At 42.9% G+C, this 21,461-nt stretch overlaps 1 protein-coding gene across 1 annotated transcript; it reads left to right on the forward strand.

Annotated features, from left to right (window-relative positions):
• The first annotated feature begins 7,461 nt into the window (after nucleotides 1–7,461).
• SPCS3 (signal peptidase complex subunit 3) lies at nucleotides 7,462–15,412 on the forward strand. The gene is made up of 5 exons (XM_028744110.2): nucleotides 7,462–7,920; nucleotides 10,054–10,127; nucleotides 11,798–11,874; nucleotides 13,985–14,100; nucleotides 14,984–15,412. The coding sequence occupies exons 1-5, from the start codon at nucleotides 7,778–7,780 to the stop codon at nucleotides 15,114–15,116; spliced, it is 543 nt and encodes a 180-aa protein (XP_028599943.1). The 5' UTR covers nucleotides 7,462–7,777; the 3' UTR covers nucleotides 15,117–15,412.
• Nucleotides 15,413–21,461: the final 6,049 nt, after the last annotated feature.

The raw sequence follows: 21,461 nt of genomic DNA on the forward strand, positions 1-21,461 counted from the left end.
ACATATAAACAGTTTCAAACACTTTGAATATGACACTCCATACTAAAACAGTAGCTTCGTTCCACAGCTCACATATCTATTGTGTATAATCACATCAGTTTTGCATCTGAAGAATAGTTGTCAAACGGTATGATTTACAACTTGTTCCTTGTTTTACTCCACAGTTTTAACCACCTGCTGTCAATCTGAAAGAAGATTGTCACCCTCCCTCAAAACGTGATAAACACACATAAACACTTTTGTTGGATCTTTTATTATAGTGATGTTCTTACATTTTCTCAACATATTTATTTTAAAGGATGAGTTCTATTTAATTAGAATGAAATGGAAAGCGAAGTCAGGAAAAAGGGCTTGGTGTGTTTAACTAGGCTATGCCTAGGACAGATCCCTGGAAGGGAAGGAAGCTGATGCAATTTTGTATACATTTGTCTATGCCTGTTATAATGAATGTTGTTTAACAATTTGGATGTATGTTTAAACACCAGTGGCTTTGCTTGAAATACCATTTAATATGAGCTTGTGCAACTAAGGCTGTGTTTCAGATTTCTACTAATGTACACATTCTCAAATACTAATATGGTCTTGAAAGCAGAGGTGCAAATATATACAGTGGTACCTCGGGTTAAGTACTTAATTCGTTCTGGAGGTCCGTTCTTAACCTGAAGCTGTTCTTAACTTGAAGCACCACTTTAGCTAATAGGGCCTCCTGCTGCTGCCGTGCTGCCAGAGCACTATTTCTGTTCTCATCCTGAAGCAAACCTGAAGTACTATTTCTGGGTTAGCGGAGTCTGTAACCTGAAGCGTATGTAACCTGCTTAAAAGAAACAGAGTCTTGTTTGCCTGATAGCTATTCCAACTTTCTAGGGTTTGAAGCTTTGGGGTTTAGACAAGATGGCCCTGGCAGGATGGCCATTGTCCAGAAAGTGGGAGGAGCAACAAGAGGAACAGCCATTTTAGATCTGGTCCTAACCAATGTTGATGACCTGGTTAGTGGGGTAGAAGTGGAAGGATCATTAGGCGCGAGTGATCATGCTCTTCTGAAGTTTACTATACAGCGGATAGGAGCAGCCAAGCATACTAGGACTCAATTTCTTGACTTTAAGAAAGCCGACTTCATAAAACTTAGGGAAGTGCTGGGTGAGATCCCATGGACAGTAATACTAAAAGGAAAGGGAGTTCATGATGGCTGGGAGTTTGTTAAGAGGGAGATAGTAAAAGCACAACTTCATGCAATACCAATGAGACAGAAACATGGAAGGTGCCTAAAGAAGCCAGAGTGGCTATCTAAACAACTTTTAACTGAGTTAAGATTAAAAAAGGATGTGTACAAAAAATGGAAAAGGGGGGAAACCACCAAAGAGGAATTCAAACAAATAGCCAGCACATGTAGACACAAAGTCAGAAAAGCTAAAGCACAAAATGAACTCAGGCTTGCTAGAGAGGTTAAAAACAACAAAAAAGGCTTTTATGGGTATGTCCGTAGCAAAAGGAAGAACAAAGAAACAGTGAGGTCACTCAGAGGAGAAGATGGTGAAACGCAAACAGGGGACACAGAAAGGGCTGAACTCCTCAATGCCTTCTTTGCCTCAGTCTTCTCCGATAAAGAAAACAATGCCCGACCCGAAGAATTTGGAGCAAATGATTCAGCAGAGGAAACACAGCCCAGAATAACTAAGGAGATAGTACAAGAATACTTGGCTAGTTTAGATGTATTCAAGTCTTCAGGGCCAGATGAACTGCATCCAAGAGTATTAAAAGAACTGGCAGATGTGATCTCAGAACCACTGGCAGTCATCTTTGAGAATTCCTGGAGAACAGGCGAAGTCCTGGCAGACTGGAGGAGGGCAAATGTTGTCCCTATTTTCAAAAAGGGGAAAAGAGAGGACCCAAATAATTATCGCCCAGTCAGTCTGACATCAATACCAGGGAAGATTCTGGAGCAGATCATTAAGCAAACAGTCTGTGAGCACCTAGAAAGGAATGCTGTGATCACCAATAGTCAGCATGGATTTCTGAAAAATAAGTCATGTCAGACTAACCTGATCTCGTTTTTTGACAAAATTACAAGCGTGGTAGATGAAGGGAACGCAGTGGATGTAGCCTACCTTGATTTCAGCAAGGCATTCGACAAGGTGCCCCATGATATTCTTGTAAAGAAGCTGGTAAAATGCGGACTTGACTATGCTACCACTCAGTGGATTTGTAACTGGCTGGCTGACCGAACCCAAAGGGTGCTCATCAATGGTTCCTCTTCATCCTGGAGAAGAGTGACTAGTGGGGTGCCACAGGGTTCTGTCTTGGGCCCGGTCTTATTCAATATCTTTATCAACGACTTGGATGAAGAAGAAGAAGAAGAAGAAGAAGAAGAAGAAGAAGAGTTTGGATTTGATATCCCGCCTTTCACTCCCCTTCAGGAGTCTCAAATCGGCTAACAATCTCCTTTCCCTTCCTCCCCCACAACAAACACTCTGTGAGGTGAGTGGGGCTGAGAGACTTCAAAGAAATGTGACTGGCCCAAGGTCACCCAGCAGCTGCATGTGGAAGAGCGGAGACGCGAACCCGGTTACCCAGATTACGTGACTACCGCTCTTAACCACTACACCACACTGGCTCTCGATGGACTCAGGGCATCCTGATCAAATTTGCAGATGACACCAAAACTGGGAGGGGTGGCTAACACCCCAGAGGACAGGATCACACTTCAAAACGACCTTGACAGACTAGAGAACTGGGCCAAAACAAACAAGATGAACTTTAACAGGGAGAAATGTAAAGTATTGCACTTGGGCAAAAAAAATGAGAGGCACAAATACAAGATGGGTGACACCTGGCTTGAGAGCAGTACATGTGAAAAGGATCTAGGAGTCTTGGTTGACCACAAACTTGACATGAGCCAACAGTGTGACACGGCAGCTAAAAAAGCCAATGCAATTCTGGGCTGCATCAATAGGAGTATAGCATCTAGATCAAGGGAAGTAATAGTGCCACTGTATTCTGCTCTGGTCAGACCTCACCTGGAGTACTGTGTCCAATTCTGGGCACCACAGTTCAAGAAGGACACTGACAAAGTGGAACGTGTCCAGAGGAGGGCAACCAAAATGGTCAAAGGCCTGGAAACGATGCCTTATGAGGAACGGCTAAGGGAGCTGGGCATGTTTAGCCTGGAGAAGAGGAGGTTAAGGGGTGATATGATAGCCATGTTCAAATATATAAAAGGATGTCATATAGAGGAGGGAGAAAGGTTGTTTTCTGCTGCTCCAGAGAAGCGGACACGGAGCAATGGATCCAAACTACAAGAAAGAAGATTCCACCTAAACATTAGGAAGAACTTCCTGACAGTAAGAGCTGTTCGACAGTGGAATTTGCTGCCAAGGAGTGTGGTGGAGTCTCCTTCTTTGGAGGTCTTTAAGCAGAGGCTGGACAACCATATGTCAGGAGTGCTCTGATGGTGTTTCCTGCTTGGCAGGGGGTTGGACTCGATGGGCCTTGTGGTCTATTCCAACTCTATGATTCTATGATTCTAAGTATCTCCTTTGTTAGGGAAATTACAGATAAATAGCCTTTGAAGTAACTGGAGAATCATTTGGATTCTGTGCAAGAAACAGCCAGCTTGTGAAGACAAACTATGGTTTGGGGGGAAACAGAGATACTGTACCCGATTACTTGGACTCTGAATTAACATCATTTTGGGGTGCTGGCTGTATCCCTAAAGATCTGATGTGGAAACAGCGAACTCTGATTGTCTGTTGGAATGTTTAAGCTATACCTCCACCTACCTTCAACCTGTATATTTGTGTAAAAAACACACAAAAAGCCCACCCTCAAACATAAAATGCCAATAACTCTGCAGTGGCCTTCTAAATCTTGGTAAGTGCTGTGCTCCTACATCTCAGTACTTGGAGAAGTGGAGTGTGCAACACTAATGTGAGCCTGTCCTCATCAGTAGTGTGCGCAGAAGTAGTATTGCTTGTTTAAAAGCTTTAGGAAAGATAAATAATATTCTGTCTTTGAGTAATCTACAGCCATTGATCCCAGAGAGAGCCTTTCATATCTCTTTCTCCAGGAATTGCATCTAGGGAGAGCCACTTCAGAGCCGCAGAGGAGGGTGGCAGCTTCCGTGCCTTTGTGATATCGCCAGCCAGTACACCAATCCATCTCTTATCTGACAGCTGTTTGCAGAATTCCATCCCAAAGCAGTAGCTGTGACAGGCATGCCGCTGCTGCCAGATCAAAAGGGGAAGTAACCAACAGAGCTTACCTACATATGGTGAAGCAAAAGGCACTCTGAGATATGCAAGGTCACAGGGAGAACAAATGCAGGCCTATTATGCTACCCATTCTCAAAACATCCCACCTGGCCTGTTTACAACACTTGAGATTAATAGTGAGAAGTCGGGGCGAACGAAACGGGGAAACAATCATGCATGGAAAGGCTCTAGGCAGAAGGGAAAAACTGCCACATGAACTAGTCACAAGGTTAGAAATGTCTGGCAGCACAAAACAAACACAAAGCCCAGCACAGCTGCTGCTTGGTAACATGATTGGCAGTGCATGAGCGGGAAAAGGAGTGCATAAGCAGGAAAACGTTCCCCAAGACAGGGTCAGGGAAGAGCCAGCCTCCAGCGAAGGAGTCGCTACAGACAAAACAGCAGATAAAAAGACCAGGGGGCTGTTGGAGATCCAACTTTTGGAGAGTGAGATCCAACTTTTGAGCTTATGAGGAAAGGCCACTAAACAATGGAGGAGAGGAGGCCTAATTTGGCTTGGCTTCTGATGGCCCTAGGGAGGAGACAGGCAGCATGATGACCTCAGGGGCAGTGGGCTCTCTACTTTTGCTCACTCAGGTAGGCCTCTCAAGGTGCACAGGTGGGTGGATGTTGCCATCAGGGTCTATGAGGCAGTCGGCTAAGGATAAGGGGAGCATCAATGAAGCTTACTAAGATGTTTCCTAGCAGAGCTGGCCTATCAGAAAAGTGGGAGGAGTTATGTGGGATGCAAGAGAGTGGACCAAAAGCTGGTTGGGCCATGCAGGAGCCAGGTGAATGGCTTCAGTGTCATTCAAAACCCTACATGTTTTCCTAGGGTATCCTGGATTCAAACTAGGGATGTCTCGTATGTGAAACGTAAAAAAAAGCCCTGTTGCAACAAGCCATGCTCCTCCTACAGACCCTGTGTCCCCCCTGATGCTTGTCTGATGCTGCTGGAGCTGAATGGCAAAGAAACTGATCTGTGATGTTTCAGCATGTTTGAGTCTTGGGTCCTTCCTCCCTTTTGCCCCTGACTTTCCCTTTTTGTCAGCTTAACAAATGAAATGTTAAAAATGAAGACCAATTCTAACAGTTCATAATAAATGGTGGCAAGTTAGTAAATAAAATATTACTACAAAAAGAACGCAAATAGTCCTAATTAAGAAACCAAGCCCACATAAGTAAAATAGTAATAATAGGTGGTAAATAACCACTAAAGTTGTCAAGAAAAAAACAAATAAATCCATAAACAATTACTTAAGGAAGAAAGAAAAACACATATTATTTAAGAAATTATACACAGCTCAGGATCATCTTAATTTGTGGAAGCTCTATGATCACATATTCTCTTAAACAGAAAGGTGAACATCTCATCTTCCACTATTTACTATTTCAAAAATTATTCCATACTGCTCATTCAGATCTCTGCCTCTTTTGCCTGACATGTTGTACCCATAAAATCCAGGGGATTTTGCTATCCTTGATGTAGGTTCTCTTAAATGGGAGCTATTTCCCCTGCCTCTGCTTTTTGCAATAAATAATCCTTACTGGCTGCTAATATGATATAGATGAGCCATTTCCCTGTATCTTTAGGAACCACATATTGCAGATAAGTTAGTAAAAATATTCTAGGATCTAATTTAATTCAGTGGAATTTTTAACTTCACCTCTTTGAAAAGTTCCTCCTCCAAACCAAATTACTTTGAAACTTGTAATTAAAACAAAACCAAAACCCGCTTGATTTGCAGAATGGGGAGCTGGTGTTTAAAGCAAACATGTTTTGCACGGGCTTATTAAACTAGTTCCTGCTTTTCTTAGATCCTAGTCATGATGTCAAAAATGTTGAATTAAAACGCACACTCCCCAGCCCCCAAGTGAGAGCTTTCAGGCACCATGAAGGAACTGACCCATAAGCCTTGTCACTTGAACAGCTTGTTAAGGGGCAAGGCACCGCATTGCAATTCCGTGTGTATAAGCTCGACTTCCCTCCATACAGATCAGTAGGTGGATTCGAAAAGCTGCTTTTTTAGCAGACAGCCGTCAGGCGGCACTCGTTGCCTGCGGTGACTAGCAGCGGGTTATATAGAACAGGAGAAAACCTTAAGCGAGTTTAGACTGTTCCTTTGCCTGCAGACCGGATTTCCTGGCTATTTTTGACGGCTTGACTTATTTACCTTCAGTGGTAACAAGGCAGTTGCTCATAAGGCAGCCACAAGGGAGATGTTCCGTTTTTTTTCGGTGCAGTGATTTGGGAGCAACGCGCGTCCTCCTCTAGAAGGAAGGACTAAGTTTACGTTTCTCCAACGTCAAGTCTTCTGTGGGTTATTTTATTTTAAAGAAGAGTTTTTAAAATGCCCTTCAAAATGCCCATTGCTCATTGCCCCCCTCCTTGAAGATGGGGTAGCTGAGAGCTATAGTGAGAGTTTACTATAGTCCGCTCTCACGGTGCTGATTTGGACTCTGTCTCTTTATCACCTTGCCACAATTCATTCAACTTCGGAGTAGCTGCAAGTGGGTGGATCGTACCTGAAAGTGATTATATCACAATCCTGAGCAAACCTCACGATCTCCACAGTGCAGGCGGTGACTGAAGTTAATAATGACTTAAAATAACTCTCTAACAAAGGTTTGCTTAAAAAACCGATCCAGTCTTTTTTTAAAACAAAACAAAACAGTCTTTATTAGCGAAATGAAACCTCACCAGCAAAGGTTTCCATTGCGGTACTACACAAATGAGGCATGTCATCAAGAGGCCGGCAGAACGATTACAGTACAAACCAGGATGTGCAGATAAGCTAATGTCGCTAATATGCACATAACTAGGGCTTGCGATCTCTAAACGCACAAGGCCTATTGAGCTCAGTGGGGTTTACTTCTGAGTAGACATTCACCTTGCATGGCAAATGCCACGAAAGAGGCGCCTCAACACAAAACACCCCTCGGGCTGCAGCAGCAGAGGCGAAGGTAGCCGCTTTCCTGCCCTTCCGCCCCCGAATGCCGCCGCTGTTCTCCGTTCACTCGCGCGCGGACACGCCGTGACGCTCCGACTATTCTATAGGGATCCCCATTCCATGCCAGAAGGTGGTTCCCCTACTATCACTCTGCCCTTTTTTATCTCTCTTTTTTTCTTGCGGCGGCAGCGGGCGGGCGGGCGGAAGGCCGATGGGACTTCCGGGCAGGCCGAGCTAGGGCGGAGGGAAGGAGGGAGGCGGGCAGGGAGGCGCAGGGACGCTGGCTGGGCTCCTCCTCGCGCGGGCGACTGGGCGGGCTCGGCTTTTCGGCGGCCGTTTCGGGCCTCCTTTCCCTTTCAGCCACGCAGCGCGGCGGTGGCGGCAGCGGCAGCAGCAGCTCCCCCCCCCCCTCCTCCCGCGTCCGCTTCCCCGCCGCCACCCGAGGCTCGCTCGCTGGTCCTGCCTGCGCGCTTGAGACGGCGGAGGCGGGTGGCGCGACCGGCCGGCAGGCGAAGAGGGCCGGAGCGAGCGAGCGTGTTTGTGTGTGTGTGGTGAAGGCCGGAGCGGCCGGCGGGAGAGATGAACACCGTCCTGACCCGCGCCAACTCTCTCTTCGCCTTCTCGCTGAGCGTGATGGCGGCGCTGACCTTCGGCTGCTTCATCACCACCGCCTTCAAAGAGCGCACGGTGCCCGTCAGCATCGCCGTCTCGCGGGTCGTGCTGTGAGTGAGGGGCGGGGGGGAGGGTTGGGGGTCCTCTCCTCCTCCTCCTCTTCCTCCTGGGTGCTGAGCCTCTTCGAAGTCTTTCGAGTAGTGGGCGGAAAAGGTTCCCCTTCTCACCCCTTTCTCCGCAAGGATGTGGGGTGAGGAGATCGGGGTGCAGAAGGCGAAGCCTGACTTGCTTCGAAGTATCCTCCCTCCACCCCCCCCCCCAAAAAAAAATTCCATGCCCTCCTTGTAGAGCATCCCTCAGGTGCAAAACGTTTTGCAACGAGCCATCTCCCTTCGCTCCATTAATATTAACCTGTGGTCCTCGAAGTGATTTGGGGCGGGGGCATAACTTATCAGGATGTCTTTGTGTGCGCCCATGGCAGTGGCTGATGTGTATTACAGTTACCCCACCTCCCTGCAATTATTATTATTTCCCCTCCACATCAGTCCCATGCCTGCTGCAAATAAGTCGCACAATGGAATGTTCGTGTTAAATGGGATTGTCACTGAAGACGGATAAAAGCGTGGTGTATTATTGATCCTGCCATAATCGCCCGTTGTTCTCTGTGTTATCACCTAAGTTTGGATTCCCTTTTCTCTTTGTCGATTATGGGTCTCAGAACAGTAGACCTTTCCTTCCTGTTCTCTCATTTCCCCTTTGTGCGAGCCAATGAGCGAGCACCACGAACTCTCTGGTGCTGTAGTTTCCGCCCTCTGGCAGGCTCCCTCCAGGGTGTACATAGAAAGGCAACTCGGCTATTGGGTTTAGCACACGTCAGTGGCTGTTGCCCTGGCAGCATATTGCCAAGCATATGCCTGTTTCCATGCAGTTGGGGGTGGGGGGGGGCAGTCTTGTTTTACAGCAAATTCCCGTGCTGTTCTGACAAACACAAGTCCTGCTCTCAGCATTGCTGACTGGTGTTGCTCTGAATGGTTTCATAGATTGCCGTGCATCGTTTGTGGTGCTTGCATACTGATTTTATGTTCCTTGGTGCATTTGGAGCTAAGTAGGAACATCTCAGCTGAATGTGTTAAATTATGGGCTTCAAACATCATCCTCTATGTTATTAAAATGTGCTAAATGTGACTGCTCTTCATGAATAAAAGCATGGCAGTGCATGGAGAATTAGATTTGTTCTGGTGTTCTCTCGTATTGTGCCTCTTGGCAAGAACATTAACATTAGTTGCCAAATGTCATCATCGCATAATGGCTATGATAACTATAACTCGTAAGATAAAGGCAATTAAATTATGTAGCCTATACATTATTGAAATCACAGGTGACATTCACTTGGCTCACTTTTGTCTAAATTTCTTGCCCAACTCCTAAGTTCCCTTCTGCTGCCCTGCATAATGTTGCACGCCACCCCAATGTCCAAGTGGTGTGAGCGTTCCAGGCTCTTACCTAGGGTTTGGTTTCCTCATTCCTAGGGACAGTAGAGACTGACTGATGTCTTTAGGATGTCTGGTTTATCTACACACACACACACACACACACACCCCTATGATGGAGGGACTCACAGCATTAAAATCCCAGAAGGTCTTGCTTCTCCCATATTCACAGCCTTGGATTCCAGCAGAAATCAGGCATGACTCTCACTCTCTGACTTCTGCTTGCTTCTGGCACAGCTCTCACTCTCTCACTATGGCTTTTGTCTTCTCACTACCAGCCAGGTGAGGGAGGGGGTCTTCCCATTTGCCCTGTGGCACAAAGTAACTTCCTTATTACAAATAAGCTGGCCTTGCTACTTCAACAGTTGAATCCTCCAAACACAACCCTGTAAACATTTTTGTAGCCATAATACTTTATTTATAACTTACAGAACGTTTGCATTTTCTAAGGGAATATTTGTTTAAAACTTTTAATTTTTCCAAATTTTGGAGAATGTTTGGATATTCATGTTTAAAATATCCAAGTTAAGTTATTGGCTTGGATTCTAAGATAAGTCAACTTCAGGAAGTATATTTAAACTGTAATTATTATTGTTCATTCTACATTCTGTTACAAGGGACCAGCCTCAGCACCGCCTATGTTTCCCATTTTTTCCCCACTGAATAAGAGTATCCTTTCTCTGAAGACACTAATATTATCTTGTGCCAGCTGCAAAGAAATTTGAATAATGTGGGTTTTTTGTGTGTTTTTAGGAAAAATGTAGAAGACTTCACTGGACCTGGAGAAAGAAGTGACCTCGGAATCATTACTTTTGACATTACTGCAGATATCCTTCATAAAAATTTGTAGAGCTTCAGAATAAATCCTGTTTTTAAGTACTGATTACTAGAGGGTGAGAAAACAAAAAATCTATACATCTTTGAAGCTACTTCTAACAAAAGCTGGGAATGGAGAATACATGATACAGATATTAAAGGGTAGAATTTTTGGTTTATATTTGAGTGTTTTCTCAACTACAGCATTGTTATTAATGTCATAATGATACCTGATTCTTTAGTGTGGTGCTGATGTAACACACCTGATCACTTAACCATGGTTGAGTGGGCTACAAGCTTGCACACTTCTCTTATCTCAGTGGTGAATTCCCCTTCCTTCCCTTTTAGCGCTATGGTGTTGCATTACTGAAGGTTGCCAAGTATTTGCAAACCAATTTATAAATCTGGTGTTAAATGATGGTTAAAGCTAACCATGGATACTCTGAACACAAATGTTTACATTTAGAAAAACAAAAACAAGGGGACCATGCTACTAAGTTATTCATGGAAAACAATGTCACATTTTGTTAACCCTCATTTTCTTGCCCATTATCTTTGCTTTGCTTTCTGTCACAACTCTCCCTGTTCTCGCTCCTCATCAAATTGTGTGTGCCCCCCCCCTTTTCACACACATCCTTTCCCTCCAGTCTTGCTTTTTGCTCTGCTGCTGGTCCTACCCCCTCTCATTGCCTAGTATGGCTGCCTGGTTGAAACAGGACAGGCAAACTGGCACGAACTCAGCCATGCAGCCCTGAGTCCAGGAAGCAGCTGAGCGCCCACCCTTGCTATTTTCAGGCACCTGCAATCTGCAGGTGTTTCCATAAAGAGTGAAAACAACAGTGGACAAGTGTTTCAGTTAGAAGTTTCCCCAGGGAACTGCAATTTGCACACAGACCCTACGTTATGCAGGCCTGCCCTAAGTGTTTTCATTATCCCAGTGGGATTTCTTGTCTTGAAAAAGCATACAGTGTCATATCAGAAACTCCCTTCAGCTTCATCTGTAGTTTGCTATGTAGAATAAGGAATTGCTGTTTGGGTTACACAAGACTGAAAACTGAACTAGTTGTACTAGTCATAGGATACTGGCCTAGAACTCTAGTACATAAGAGACTTTGGCTTTGCTTCTTCAAAATCCCAAATTCCTCAGTCCTATAGCTGGAATAAACAGGACTGGCATGCATATATTCTGTTACCTGTTTAATATCTGATAGTATTGCTTTTATTGATTGTAAGCAGCATCTAAGGTAATGTGGAATAAAAATGTTTTAAAATGAGCAAAAATGGTTTATTTAAAACAATATGAAAAATCCATTTCCTTTTGAAGATTTTTTAAAAAAAGAATTGGGACTCATGGAAGAATGCAGGGGAGTTAAATAGATTTGGAAATGGTGGGTGATCACCCCTTCCTTTCTGTCTCTTATTCCTCCAACACAAAAATAAGAACCTTTAGCAGTTTCCCTTTTTTACAAAAGTAAAGCTGCTGGTCTTGATCTACAAAAATTAAACTGTCATGAATCCTCAGTTAATATGTTGTTTATCACACAGAAAAGCCTTAAGTTGAGAAATGCCTTCTGAATAGAATATTTCTGCTTTAAAATGCTTGGATAGTTGATCTGCACTGAATGTATGTTTTTGAAAATATTCAAAATTTGAAACAATATATGTTCCTTAATGTTCACACATCTGCACAGTATATTTGACTGGAATGTGAAACAATTATTTCTGTATTTATCAGCAGAATATTCAACAAAGAACAATGTAAGTATAACTTGTAAAGTGGTTAAATGGAACTGCATACTAATTGTATAGTTATTTTCTGTCGACTCATGAAGGGGGAGCAGGAAAAAACTTAAACGCGTAGCAGAGTCCCCCCCCCCCCCCAAAAAAAAAATAATAGACCAGAGGCAATTGTACTTCATTCAGCAGAGCTTTTACTGCTACTGAGGCAAGTGAGCATAATGGTCACAAATCCAATACATTCAGGATTGGCACAGTTCATAAAAATCCAGTTAAAAATCCACTTACAATAAAACTTGCAATACTTATCATAAGACTAAACCTTAACACTAGAGTGGTAACTCGGTTTTCGAACGTCTCGGAAGTCGAACGTTTCGGTTTTGAACGCCGAAAACTCGGAAGTAACTGCTTTGGTTTTCAAACGCGCCTCGGAAATTGAACAGGAAACGCGGCTTCCATTTTGAGTTTTCTGTAAGTAAATGCTTCCGGAAGTAAATGCTTTGGGTTTCAGAAGTCGAATGGTCTTCCGGAATGGATTAAGTTTGAAAACTGAGGTACCACTGTGTAGCATACAGAACCAAAGCACTAGAACAAAGAGAGATAGAAAGTGAGTAAGAGCCAGGCTCCTCCTGGCCTGACTATCATAGTCAGCTTGCCCTTGACAGAAACGACAACAAAACCAGTTTGAACCAGCTGTACTCAGCTTCCCAGCAGAAATAACCCAAACAAAAACTAATGTTTGGCAAAAGTTGGAAAGTGTTTCTATATTCTGAAAGTTTGCAGGTAATTGATATCTCCAGCTTAGAAGCAAATCTGAAATCTTTTTCGCATAGTTGTCTTTGTAGAAAGGGGAACACTTTGGTTTTCAAACGTTTAGCACCTTCTAATGTCTGATTCTACAAATGTACTCATGGCTGTCTGATCCTGATACAGTAACTGTGCCACTGATGTTTGTAGAATATTTAAGTGGGCACTACATTGAAATTGGTATGTTACCACTCTTTAATTCCTCAGTCCTTTCCTTAAAAACTTCGAAAACATGCCTGTGTATTCATGATTGTGCTAGTTACAAATTATATGGATGGAATAGTGATGCTCTGGCTTCTTGGATCATTGCACAATCTATAATTATCTGTTGCTTGTTATATTCTTCTGATTGCTTCATCAGTCTCTGGCCTGGTTCACGCATCACGCAAAACCATAGAAAACCAGCTATGGTCTAATGTGAACGAGGAGCTCGCTAGTGCACTCTACTGAAAAATTCTCACTTTGCTTCTCTCCTGTTCTTGCTGCTGCAATGCCTCTGGGAAACAAGTCAGATTTTGACTTGTCATGATGGGCAAATCTGTGTTTGCAGTTTCTCTCCAAACAAACCATGAGCAGTACTCAAGGTCCTTGGCTTATTGCTTGTGGCGGAAGGGTGAACCATGAGCCCAGATTCATGTTATAACAAGGTGAATTGTCTTGTTTCCCAGCAGCGCAGCATGAGTGGTAGAAGAGGAGCAGAGCAAAACTTTTCAGCGCACAAGTGCAAATGTATATTTACATTAAAGCATAGTTTGTTTCCATCTGTGGTTTAATGTGGTGTGATAACAGGGTCTCTGTAAACTGAAAGAAGGCAAACAGTGAAACATATTTTGTGATTCTTGCTAGATAGATCCACCAAGTCCTCTGCAGAAAACATGTAAATAGGCTGGAAATACTAGTTTATTCCAATTTCCATTTATTTTAGTAACACCTTATGTGAGATTGGCATTTTGGGGAAGTGGGCTGCAGTTCTCAATCTATCTGGTGCACAGTCATAGCTCTGAATTACTAGTCAGCTATGCACACAATACAAATCTTGATAACAGTAACAAAGTCTGTTTTATTACATGTTAATTTTTCCAAAAGCAGTTCATTAACTGTTTACTTCTTTTTATTGTAATGCTACAATGTTTTTTCAGGAAGGGTTTTTTTTTTGCCAATGCTTTACTATGCAGTTTACTTTTGAGCCTACAACTCTTACAATATCACTGAAAGAAAGCCCTCAAGCCCTGTGTGAATGGCTATCTCCATGTTCAGCTTCCTTGATGAGAAATTTTTGCCATTTTCTATTCCTTTTAGTGATTAATGGCAACTTTAATTGCAGGCTTTGAACCAGGTTGTCCTCTGGGACAAAATTATTTTAAGAGGGGATAACCCAAAGCTGCTGTTGAAAGACATGAAATCAAAATACTTCTTCTTTGATGATGGAAATGGTCTCAAGTGAGTAAATTCCCTTCCTGTATTCGTTTTGATTATGTATGCAGTGATATGTATGCAGTGATGTAGCTGAGAGAACTCGTAAGCAGAGAGAATGTTTACTTTCAGGAATGCGCTCACGTCATCTACGTTCTTTTAGTGGAATAACATAAGCATTTTCTTATCACAGGCTTTCTGTCAATATAACACATTTTGCAAACAGCCATAGTTCAAATAGCTTACTATGTGCAAAATCTGAGTTCCCCTTGTGTCTTTTGCAGCCACATTTAATGTTGTGGTTGTGCCAGCTGGAAGCTGTCGAAACTTTGGAGTAGTCGCCTCATTACCTGCAAGCACAAGCTAACCTACAGCAGCTAAGCAGATGAAACGAATTAGCACGATGGGTGAGACAATGAGCAGGGTGGGGATGGGGAGCAAGATGCACAGGGAACAGTTATACTAGGAGAGGGTTCTTATTTAAGAAACGTTGGGAATGATGGAAGGAAAACAGCAACCAGAAAGAGGGTTTACAAGGGCTCACAGAGTTTCTACTTTTTATAGTGCCTCTGCTTCTGGATTTAGGGTTCAATACATTAGTGTTCTCAAGTCCTATTGAGATCTGCAGCACTTCCAACGCTTAACAGTAATCTCTTTGAGGACACTTTCTGCAGATTAGCACATCTAGAGTTTGGTATGTTTTTAAGATGCAAAGTATCATAAATGTCATTGTCATAGTTTCTTGGTGAGAAAAATTGGTCCCTTGCATGTGGCCAATGGATTGTATGATAAATAAGATTAGCGAATTCTTAATGCTGGCATACATGGTCCTGCATGCTGCAGCGTTTATTGCAATGTACACTGCTCAGAGTATTCAAATGATTCTACTAATACTGTGTTCAAATTTCAGGGGCAACAGAAACATCACATTGACTCTTTCATGGAATGTCGTACCAAATGCTGGCATCCTACCTCTTGTGACAGGAGCAGGACACATATCTGTTCCATTCCCAGATACTTATAAAACGGCAAAAAGCTATTAAATTATTATGCTGAACCTTGAGTAACATATTTTTATACTTGTACATTATAAATTTTATCGCTTTTTCGTCTCCCGCCCACCTCAATTCAAAGGTACTGTACTGAGTTTCTTTAGGTTTAGCTGAGATGGAAGGAAAATAATTTGTCTGGTTTATTTCCAACTTTCAATTCAAAAAAATGAACTTGAAATCTCAAGGAAAGGTGAATAATTGTTTTAAATTTTGGGCAAAAAGTTATTGTTCTGGTTATCAGGACAGGTAATACCTTTCTTACAAATAAAACTTTTTGAAACCGGAAACAGTTCATTTGGTTTGAATGTATTGAGAGTTCATGTTTCCCTCCGGTCTTTCACATTTCTCTATAGGTAGGAGATGTTTGTCTTGAGATTTCAGATTCAAAGCTATGGCGAAATTAAAAGACCTTAATAAATGATACAGAGTTGGGAAGGACTTAAATAACTTCCTATAAAGATTTAGTCCAGCTTTTCTTATGAAAAGATTTTCTAAAAAGCTTTATGGAGTATGATCTACACCTTATTAAAACCGTGCTGCATCCTTAATTTTTTTAGTTTCCTTTTAAAGTTTAAATACAACGAAAGTCAGAATTCATAGGTAAATAATGAATCATTAAATCAGCAATCATGAATACAAGAGTTTCGATCATTGGATACAGTAAAGATGCTTCGTAGTCTCTTCTATCTATAGCCATCTGTGCCTCCTGAAATACCTTTCTGAAGTTTTTAGTGGGTTTCTAAACAATGGGCACAAAAGGGCTGCGGGTGGCGCTGTGGGTAAAACCTCAGCGCCTAGGACTTGCCGATCGTATGGTCGGCGGTTCGAATCCCCACAGCGGGGTGAGCTCCCGTCGTTCGGTCCCAGCTCCTGCCCACCTAGCAGTTCGAAAGCACTCTTAAGTGCAAGTAGATAAATAGGTACCGCTTTATAGCGGGAAGGTAAACGGCGTTTCCGTGTGCTGCGCTGGTGCTGGCTCGCCAGAGCAGCTTCATCATGCTGGCCACGTGACCTGGAAGTGTCTCCGGACAGTGCTGCCCCCCGGCCTCTTAAGCGAGATGGGCGCGCAACCCTAGAGTCGGACACGACTGGCCCGTACGGGCAGGGGTACCTTTACCTTTTTAAACAACGGGCATATGGGGATTATGTGATTTTTAGGACTTTTGCTTCTCCCACACTCCATTGCTCTTTCCCCAGGTGTTCTCCCCCCCCCCCAAAAAAAAAAACTTAGCAGAGGTGTTTTGGGGGAGTGGAGGTGATCGTATACTGCAAAAAAGAAGAAAAGTTTTATAAAAGGAAAGAGAACAGGGCTATAGAACCCCCTTTCTCAGCAAGCAGAGCTGTCCATGGTTTCTCACAGTATTGTAAGCCAGAATATACATAGCTTCTTACAGTGATGACCATTTATGGCTTACCACAAGATCAATTAGCAGTTGAACTTTAGGGAATTATCTGAATTCTTAGATGAGGAAGGAGGAGGAAGATCCTGAAAAGGGCTTTTCATTTCATTTTATGAAATGAACAAATGGTTCATTTCTCTAAGACTTCACACTAGCAGCTTACCTTTTTCTACAGAAAACAATGAAGCTGCAATCCCGTGATTATTTTTCTAGGGAAACAAATTTCCATTGCCTGTTAAATATTTATTTTATAAATATTATATATTTACCGTATTTTTCGCTCTATAAGACGCACCAGACCACAAGACGCACCTAGTTTTTGGAGGAGGAAAACAAGAAAAAAAATATTCTGAATCTCAGAAGCCAGAACAGCAAGAGGGATCGCTGTGCAGTGAAAGCAGCAATCCCTCTTGCTGTTCTGGCTTCTGGGATAGCTGCGCAGCCTGCATTCGCTCCATAAGACGCACACACATTTCCCCATACTTTTTAGGAGGGAAAAAGTGAGTCTTATAGAGCAAAAAATATGGTATTTTATATTTATATTTGGCTCTTCCACCCAAAGGTTCTCAGACAAATGTTCATTGCAGAATATAAGCATTTAATACAAAGTCTGTGAAACAATAGAATAAACCAGACATAAAATAGAAGCATTTAAATACACAAAAGTCAGAAATTGCAAACTCTTCAGTAGCTAGTACCCCTCAATCATTACTGTAGGCCTGCAAAGATAGGTACATCTTCAGCTGATGTCTAAGAAGTAATTTCAGTATTCCAGCACTAGTTTTCAACTAAAGAAAGATGATTATGAGAACTCAAAAGGAACTTAAGGAAAATATCCGAGGTTACCAGCTGCTGCTTATATTCGCTTGTTGATAAAAATTTAATGTGACGTTTCAAAAAACACTTAACGGTCTCTAGAAATAAAATGTTGAAGCATGTTATTTGGTTTATCCGGAATTATAGCAAACAGCTTACTGGTTTCAAATGAACACAACTTTTCTTTACCCATGGAGTCTTCTCGTGGAAGTAAACAAGCTGCTGGTGCTTTTACCATCCTTATTGATAAATACCACATACTAGAATGTTAAAGGTGTAACTTTAATTAAGATGGATCATGCATTACTGTGCATGAGAGTACCTAGAAAGGTAAAAAGGCCTGACATTAGCATCACTATATCTTTAACTATATGGCTTCATATATGGTGTTATTTCCTCATCAGTCAGACCATTGCATCTGCGGCATGTGAGCTTAGGTGGAATGGCAACGAAGCTTGGGTTGATATGGTTTTAGCAACCACATGGTAGTTCTTTATGCCTGAATTGTTTTATTGTCTCTGGACCGCATCTGTAATCCTTCTAAGCAAAGTTACAATTGTGAGAACCATCTTCTACACCCCCCAAAATGCCAGAACAAAACTGCTAGAATCAATAGTTGGGACAATGTCCCAAGTTTCTCAATGACTGATCGAGGTAGAAGACAAGACATCAGAGTTCCATAAAAATATTCTTCTAGCCTGTTCCTCTGTGTTTCCCTTCACTTTTTTGCATTTTCTCATTTTCTTCTTTAGCATAGTGAAACGAGGAGATCCTTTTATTAATATTAAATAGTGATTGTAGTGATTTGGTTGTTAATCTGTGCACGGTAATACTGAGTGTATCTTCTTAGAACAGTGCTAGTGGGTCATGGTAGTTCTTCATTGATCTCAATTATAGATGCATGTACTTTCATTCTGATCATACCGCTTTGGGGAATTTTCCTGTGGTGCTGAAAATAGTAATTGTTCTTTGCCCCTTTTGCCCACAATATGTGCTCTTTGCATAATGATAGAATTGCCATTACACTACTTACCCCAGCAATTCGGTCAAAGACAGCTCAACCTATTTTGTAGGAAACGTAAATCTGGCTCTCAAGTTTTCGATGGCACAAGTACACTAATTTGTAGGCAGCATATCTTCACAAAAACAGTTGAGAGCATCAGCACTTGGGACTTGTGTATTTTTGTGTCTCTAGTGGGTGTGTAGCCTGTGGCCCTTGTGCTCTTTGTCTGGGAGGGGGCACCTTGGGAGGAGAAAAGGATGGTGGGATGAGCTGAAACAGATGGAGCAACGGGAGGAGGAAGAAGAAAATTCTGCAAGCAATCAGTTCAAACTTCTGGCAAGAGTGACCTATCCACCCCCCTCAGGAGCCCAAGCTGTCTCCACACTACCCTGAGTTCAGGTAAGTGTTTTGGAAAAGAAAATGAGCCCCTGGCAAGAAATTGTTTTTTAAAGCAGTTATTCATACAAGTCAATCTGATAAATCAGGAATGGCAGCTATTGCAAAAAAACAAAACAAGAAAAAAAACCTTGCCCAGTAGTAGCCCACAATGATGCTGGTGTAGATCATTAAGAGGAGCTGAAGTGAAAAAAGAACAAATAGAGCATTATTCAGTGGAAAGCCCAAAAGTCATGGTTATTTTTGCAGGGATCCTTTTTCTAGTATTCTAAAAACTGCAAATAAAACCCAACAACAACAATTTTACAAGCGAAACTGCAAGAAAAATTGGTTGCTCCACCAAGTTTATCTATACAAATTGTATATTGTCATATAAAATGAAAGTACTTAAGATAATGATCTTGGTCACCCTTAACTTACAATTTCTTTGTAATGGGCTACTGTTTTTAGGACGTGCATTATACTGCAACCAGCAACCAGTTTGTTACCCTCCTAGAGAAGAGGGTGTCTCTTAATTTTGAGGAGAGTGGGGGGTGGGATTCCTATTGAAGGGAGCAGGTTGCTTTCCCTTAGCAGCCAGCGCAAGCAAAGAAAACTCGTTGGCTTCTATTGCCTTACGTTTTCAAAAAGAAGAATGACTGGCTGCTGCTTACATAAACCATTCTGTCATAGAAGGGAGTGGCAGTCACAGCACCTAGCTGCTTGAACATGGTTTCTTTGCTGCAAATGAAGCTGCCTTCTCCTGTAGAGGAGAGTGGAGCACTCCTGTGGTCAGACAGCTAGGTGCTATGCCTAACCTCGTTGCGAATGGGTTGGTATATGGCAGGGGTCTGCAACCTTTAAGACAAAAAGAGCCACTTGGACCCGTTTTCGAAGGGAAAAAAAACGGAGCCGCAAAACCATTGCGACATTTAAAACAAATATAACTCCGGAGCCGCGATCTGACAGTGGGCGGGAAGGTGACGTCGGGACGGTGCATGACTAACGCACGCACCACCCCTATGCGACGTCACAGCCAGTACAGCGCCCGCCACAGTGGGGAGTGTCGGGGCGCACAATGCGCCTCCTCCCCTCGCTAGTATCCGCCCCGGAGCCGTGGCAAAGGTGTAAAAGAGCCACATGTGGCTCCGGAGCCGCGGGTTGCAGACCCCTGGTATATGGGATGGGGCTTTTCCTTTCCTTTCCTTCTCCAGGAGCGTGGGCCGTACATGGCAAGTATGCTTTGCAAGTATGCTGCTTATACTGGCTCATTGGTGTAATTAAGTTTTCCTTTAAGTAAATTTTTAAATAAGCAGGAAGGGAATCAGGTGTACATCTTTCCTCATTCTGAGGGTCGTGTTTGAATTGCCCCTATATGCCAAATGGCATGCATTTTTATATTGCCCTCTGTAGTGTAGAGGCGGTTGGAGGATGGATGGTGGCTAATGGATTGCGGTTGAATCCTGACAAGACAGAATTACTGTTGTTGGGGGACACGGGGCGGGCTGGTGTGGAGGACTCCCTAGTCCTGAATGGGGTAATTGTGCCCCTGAAGGACCAGGTGTGCAGCCTGGGAGTCATTTTGGACTTACAGCTGTCTATGGAGGCACAGGTCAGTTCTGTATCCAGGGCAGCTGTTCATCCGGTACGCAGGCTGAGACCCTACCTGCCTGCATACTGTCTCGCCAGAGTGGTACATGCTCCAGTTATCTCCCGCTTGGACTACTGCAATGCGCTCTATGTGGGGCTACCTTTGAAGGTGACCTGGAAACTACAACTAATTCAGAATGTGGCAGCTAGATTGGTGATTGGGAGCAGCTGCTGAGACCATATAACACCGGTCCTGAAAGACCTACATTGGCTCCCAGTACGTTTCCGAGCACAGTTCAAAGTGTTGGTGTTGACCTTTAAAGCCCTAAATGCCCTCGGCCCAGTATACCTGAAGGAGCGTCTCCACCCGCATCATTCTGCCCGGACACTGAGGTCCAGCGCCGAGAGCCTTCTGGCGGTTCCCTCACTGCGAGAAGCAAAGCTACAGGGAACCAGGCAGAGGGCCTTCTCGGTAGTGACGCCTGCCCTGTGGAACGCCCTCCCATCAGATGTCAAAGAGATAAACAACTACCTGACATTTAGAAGACATCTGAAGGCAGCCCTGTTTAGGGAAGTTTTTAATGTGTGACCTGTTGCAGGTGTTATTGGATTGAATAGCTACTGCACCTTTTCACAATATTCTAGTTTTCTGAGTGTTAATTTGGGGTTTTCATCAGCTGTATGCCATAATCATCACAATTATAACAAATAAAACTTAACATATCTCGCTTTGCATGTCATGAGTCTATCTCATATATTAGTTTCACCTTTTAAGTTGAATTACTGAAATAAATGAACTTTTCCATATTCTAATTTTTTGAGTTTTACCTGTATGCCATTTTGCTAGCAACTTAACACAAATGTTTCAGTCATTTGTAAATTTCATGACAGATCTGGATCACTTCCAGAAACAGAGTCACATCACCAGGAATTGTGGAGAGTATGCTGTAACATAAGGGGGTGTCTAGTATACCTATATCTTTCAAAATCTTTCTCTGCTACTTTCATTCTTCATTTCACTTTTAGTTTGTATACCACCTTTCTATATTAGTTTACAAGCTAAAGGAAACCAAGATCACACACCTTATAACAATCTGGTCCAATGCAAAAACCTTACAATAAAAACAAGTCGTTAAGTCGTGGGTTGACATA

Source organism: Podarcis muralis, chromosome 9 (genome assembly GCF_964188315.1).
Source record: "Podarcis muralis chromosome 9, rPodMur119.hap1.1, whole genome shotgun sequence".
NCBI classification, from domain to species: Eukaryota; Metazoa; Chordata; class Lepidosauria; order Squamata; family Lacertidae; genus Podarcis; species Podarcis muralis.

What these genes read in the sequence shown, in the direction of transcription:
- SPCS3 (XM_028744110.2), top strand. Translation starts at nt 7,778, where the DNA reads ATGAACACCGTCCTGACCCGCGCCAACTCTCTCTTCGCCTTCTCGCTG. An exon ending in TACTTTTGACATTACTGCAG is followed by an intron (nt 10,128 to 11,797) that starts ATATCCTTCATA and finishes TAATGTTCACAC; the next exon opens with ATCTGCACAGTATATTTGAC. An exon ending in GATGATGGAAATGGTCTCAA is followed by an intron (nt 14,101 to 14,983) that starts GTGAGTAAATTC and finishes TTCAAATTTCAG; the next exon opens with GGGCAACAGAAACATCACAT.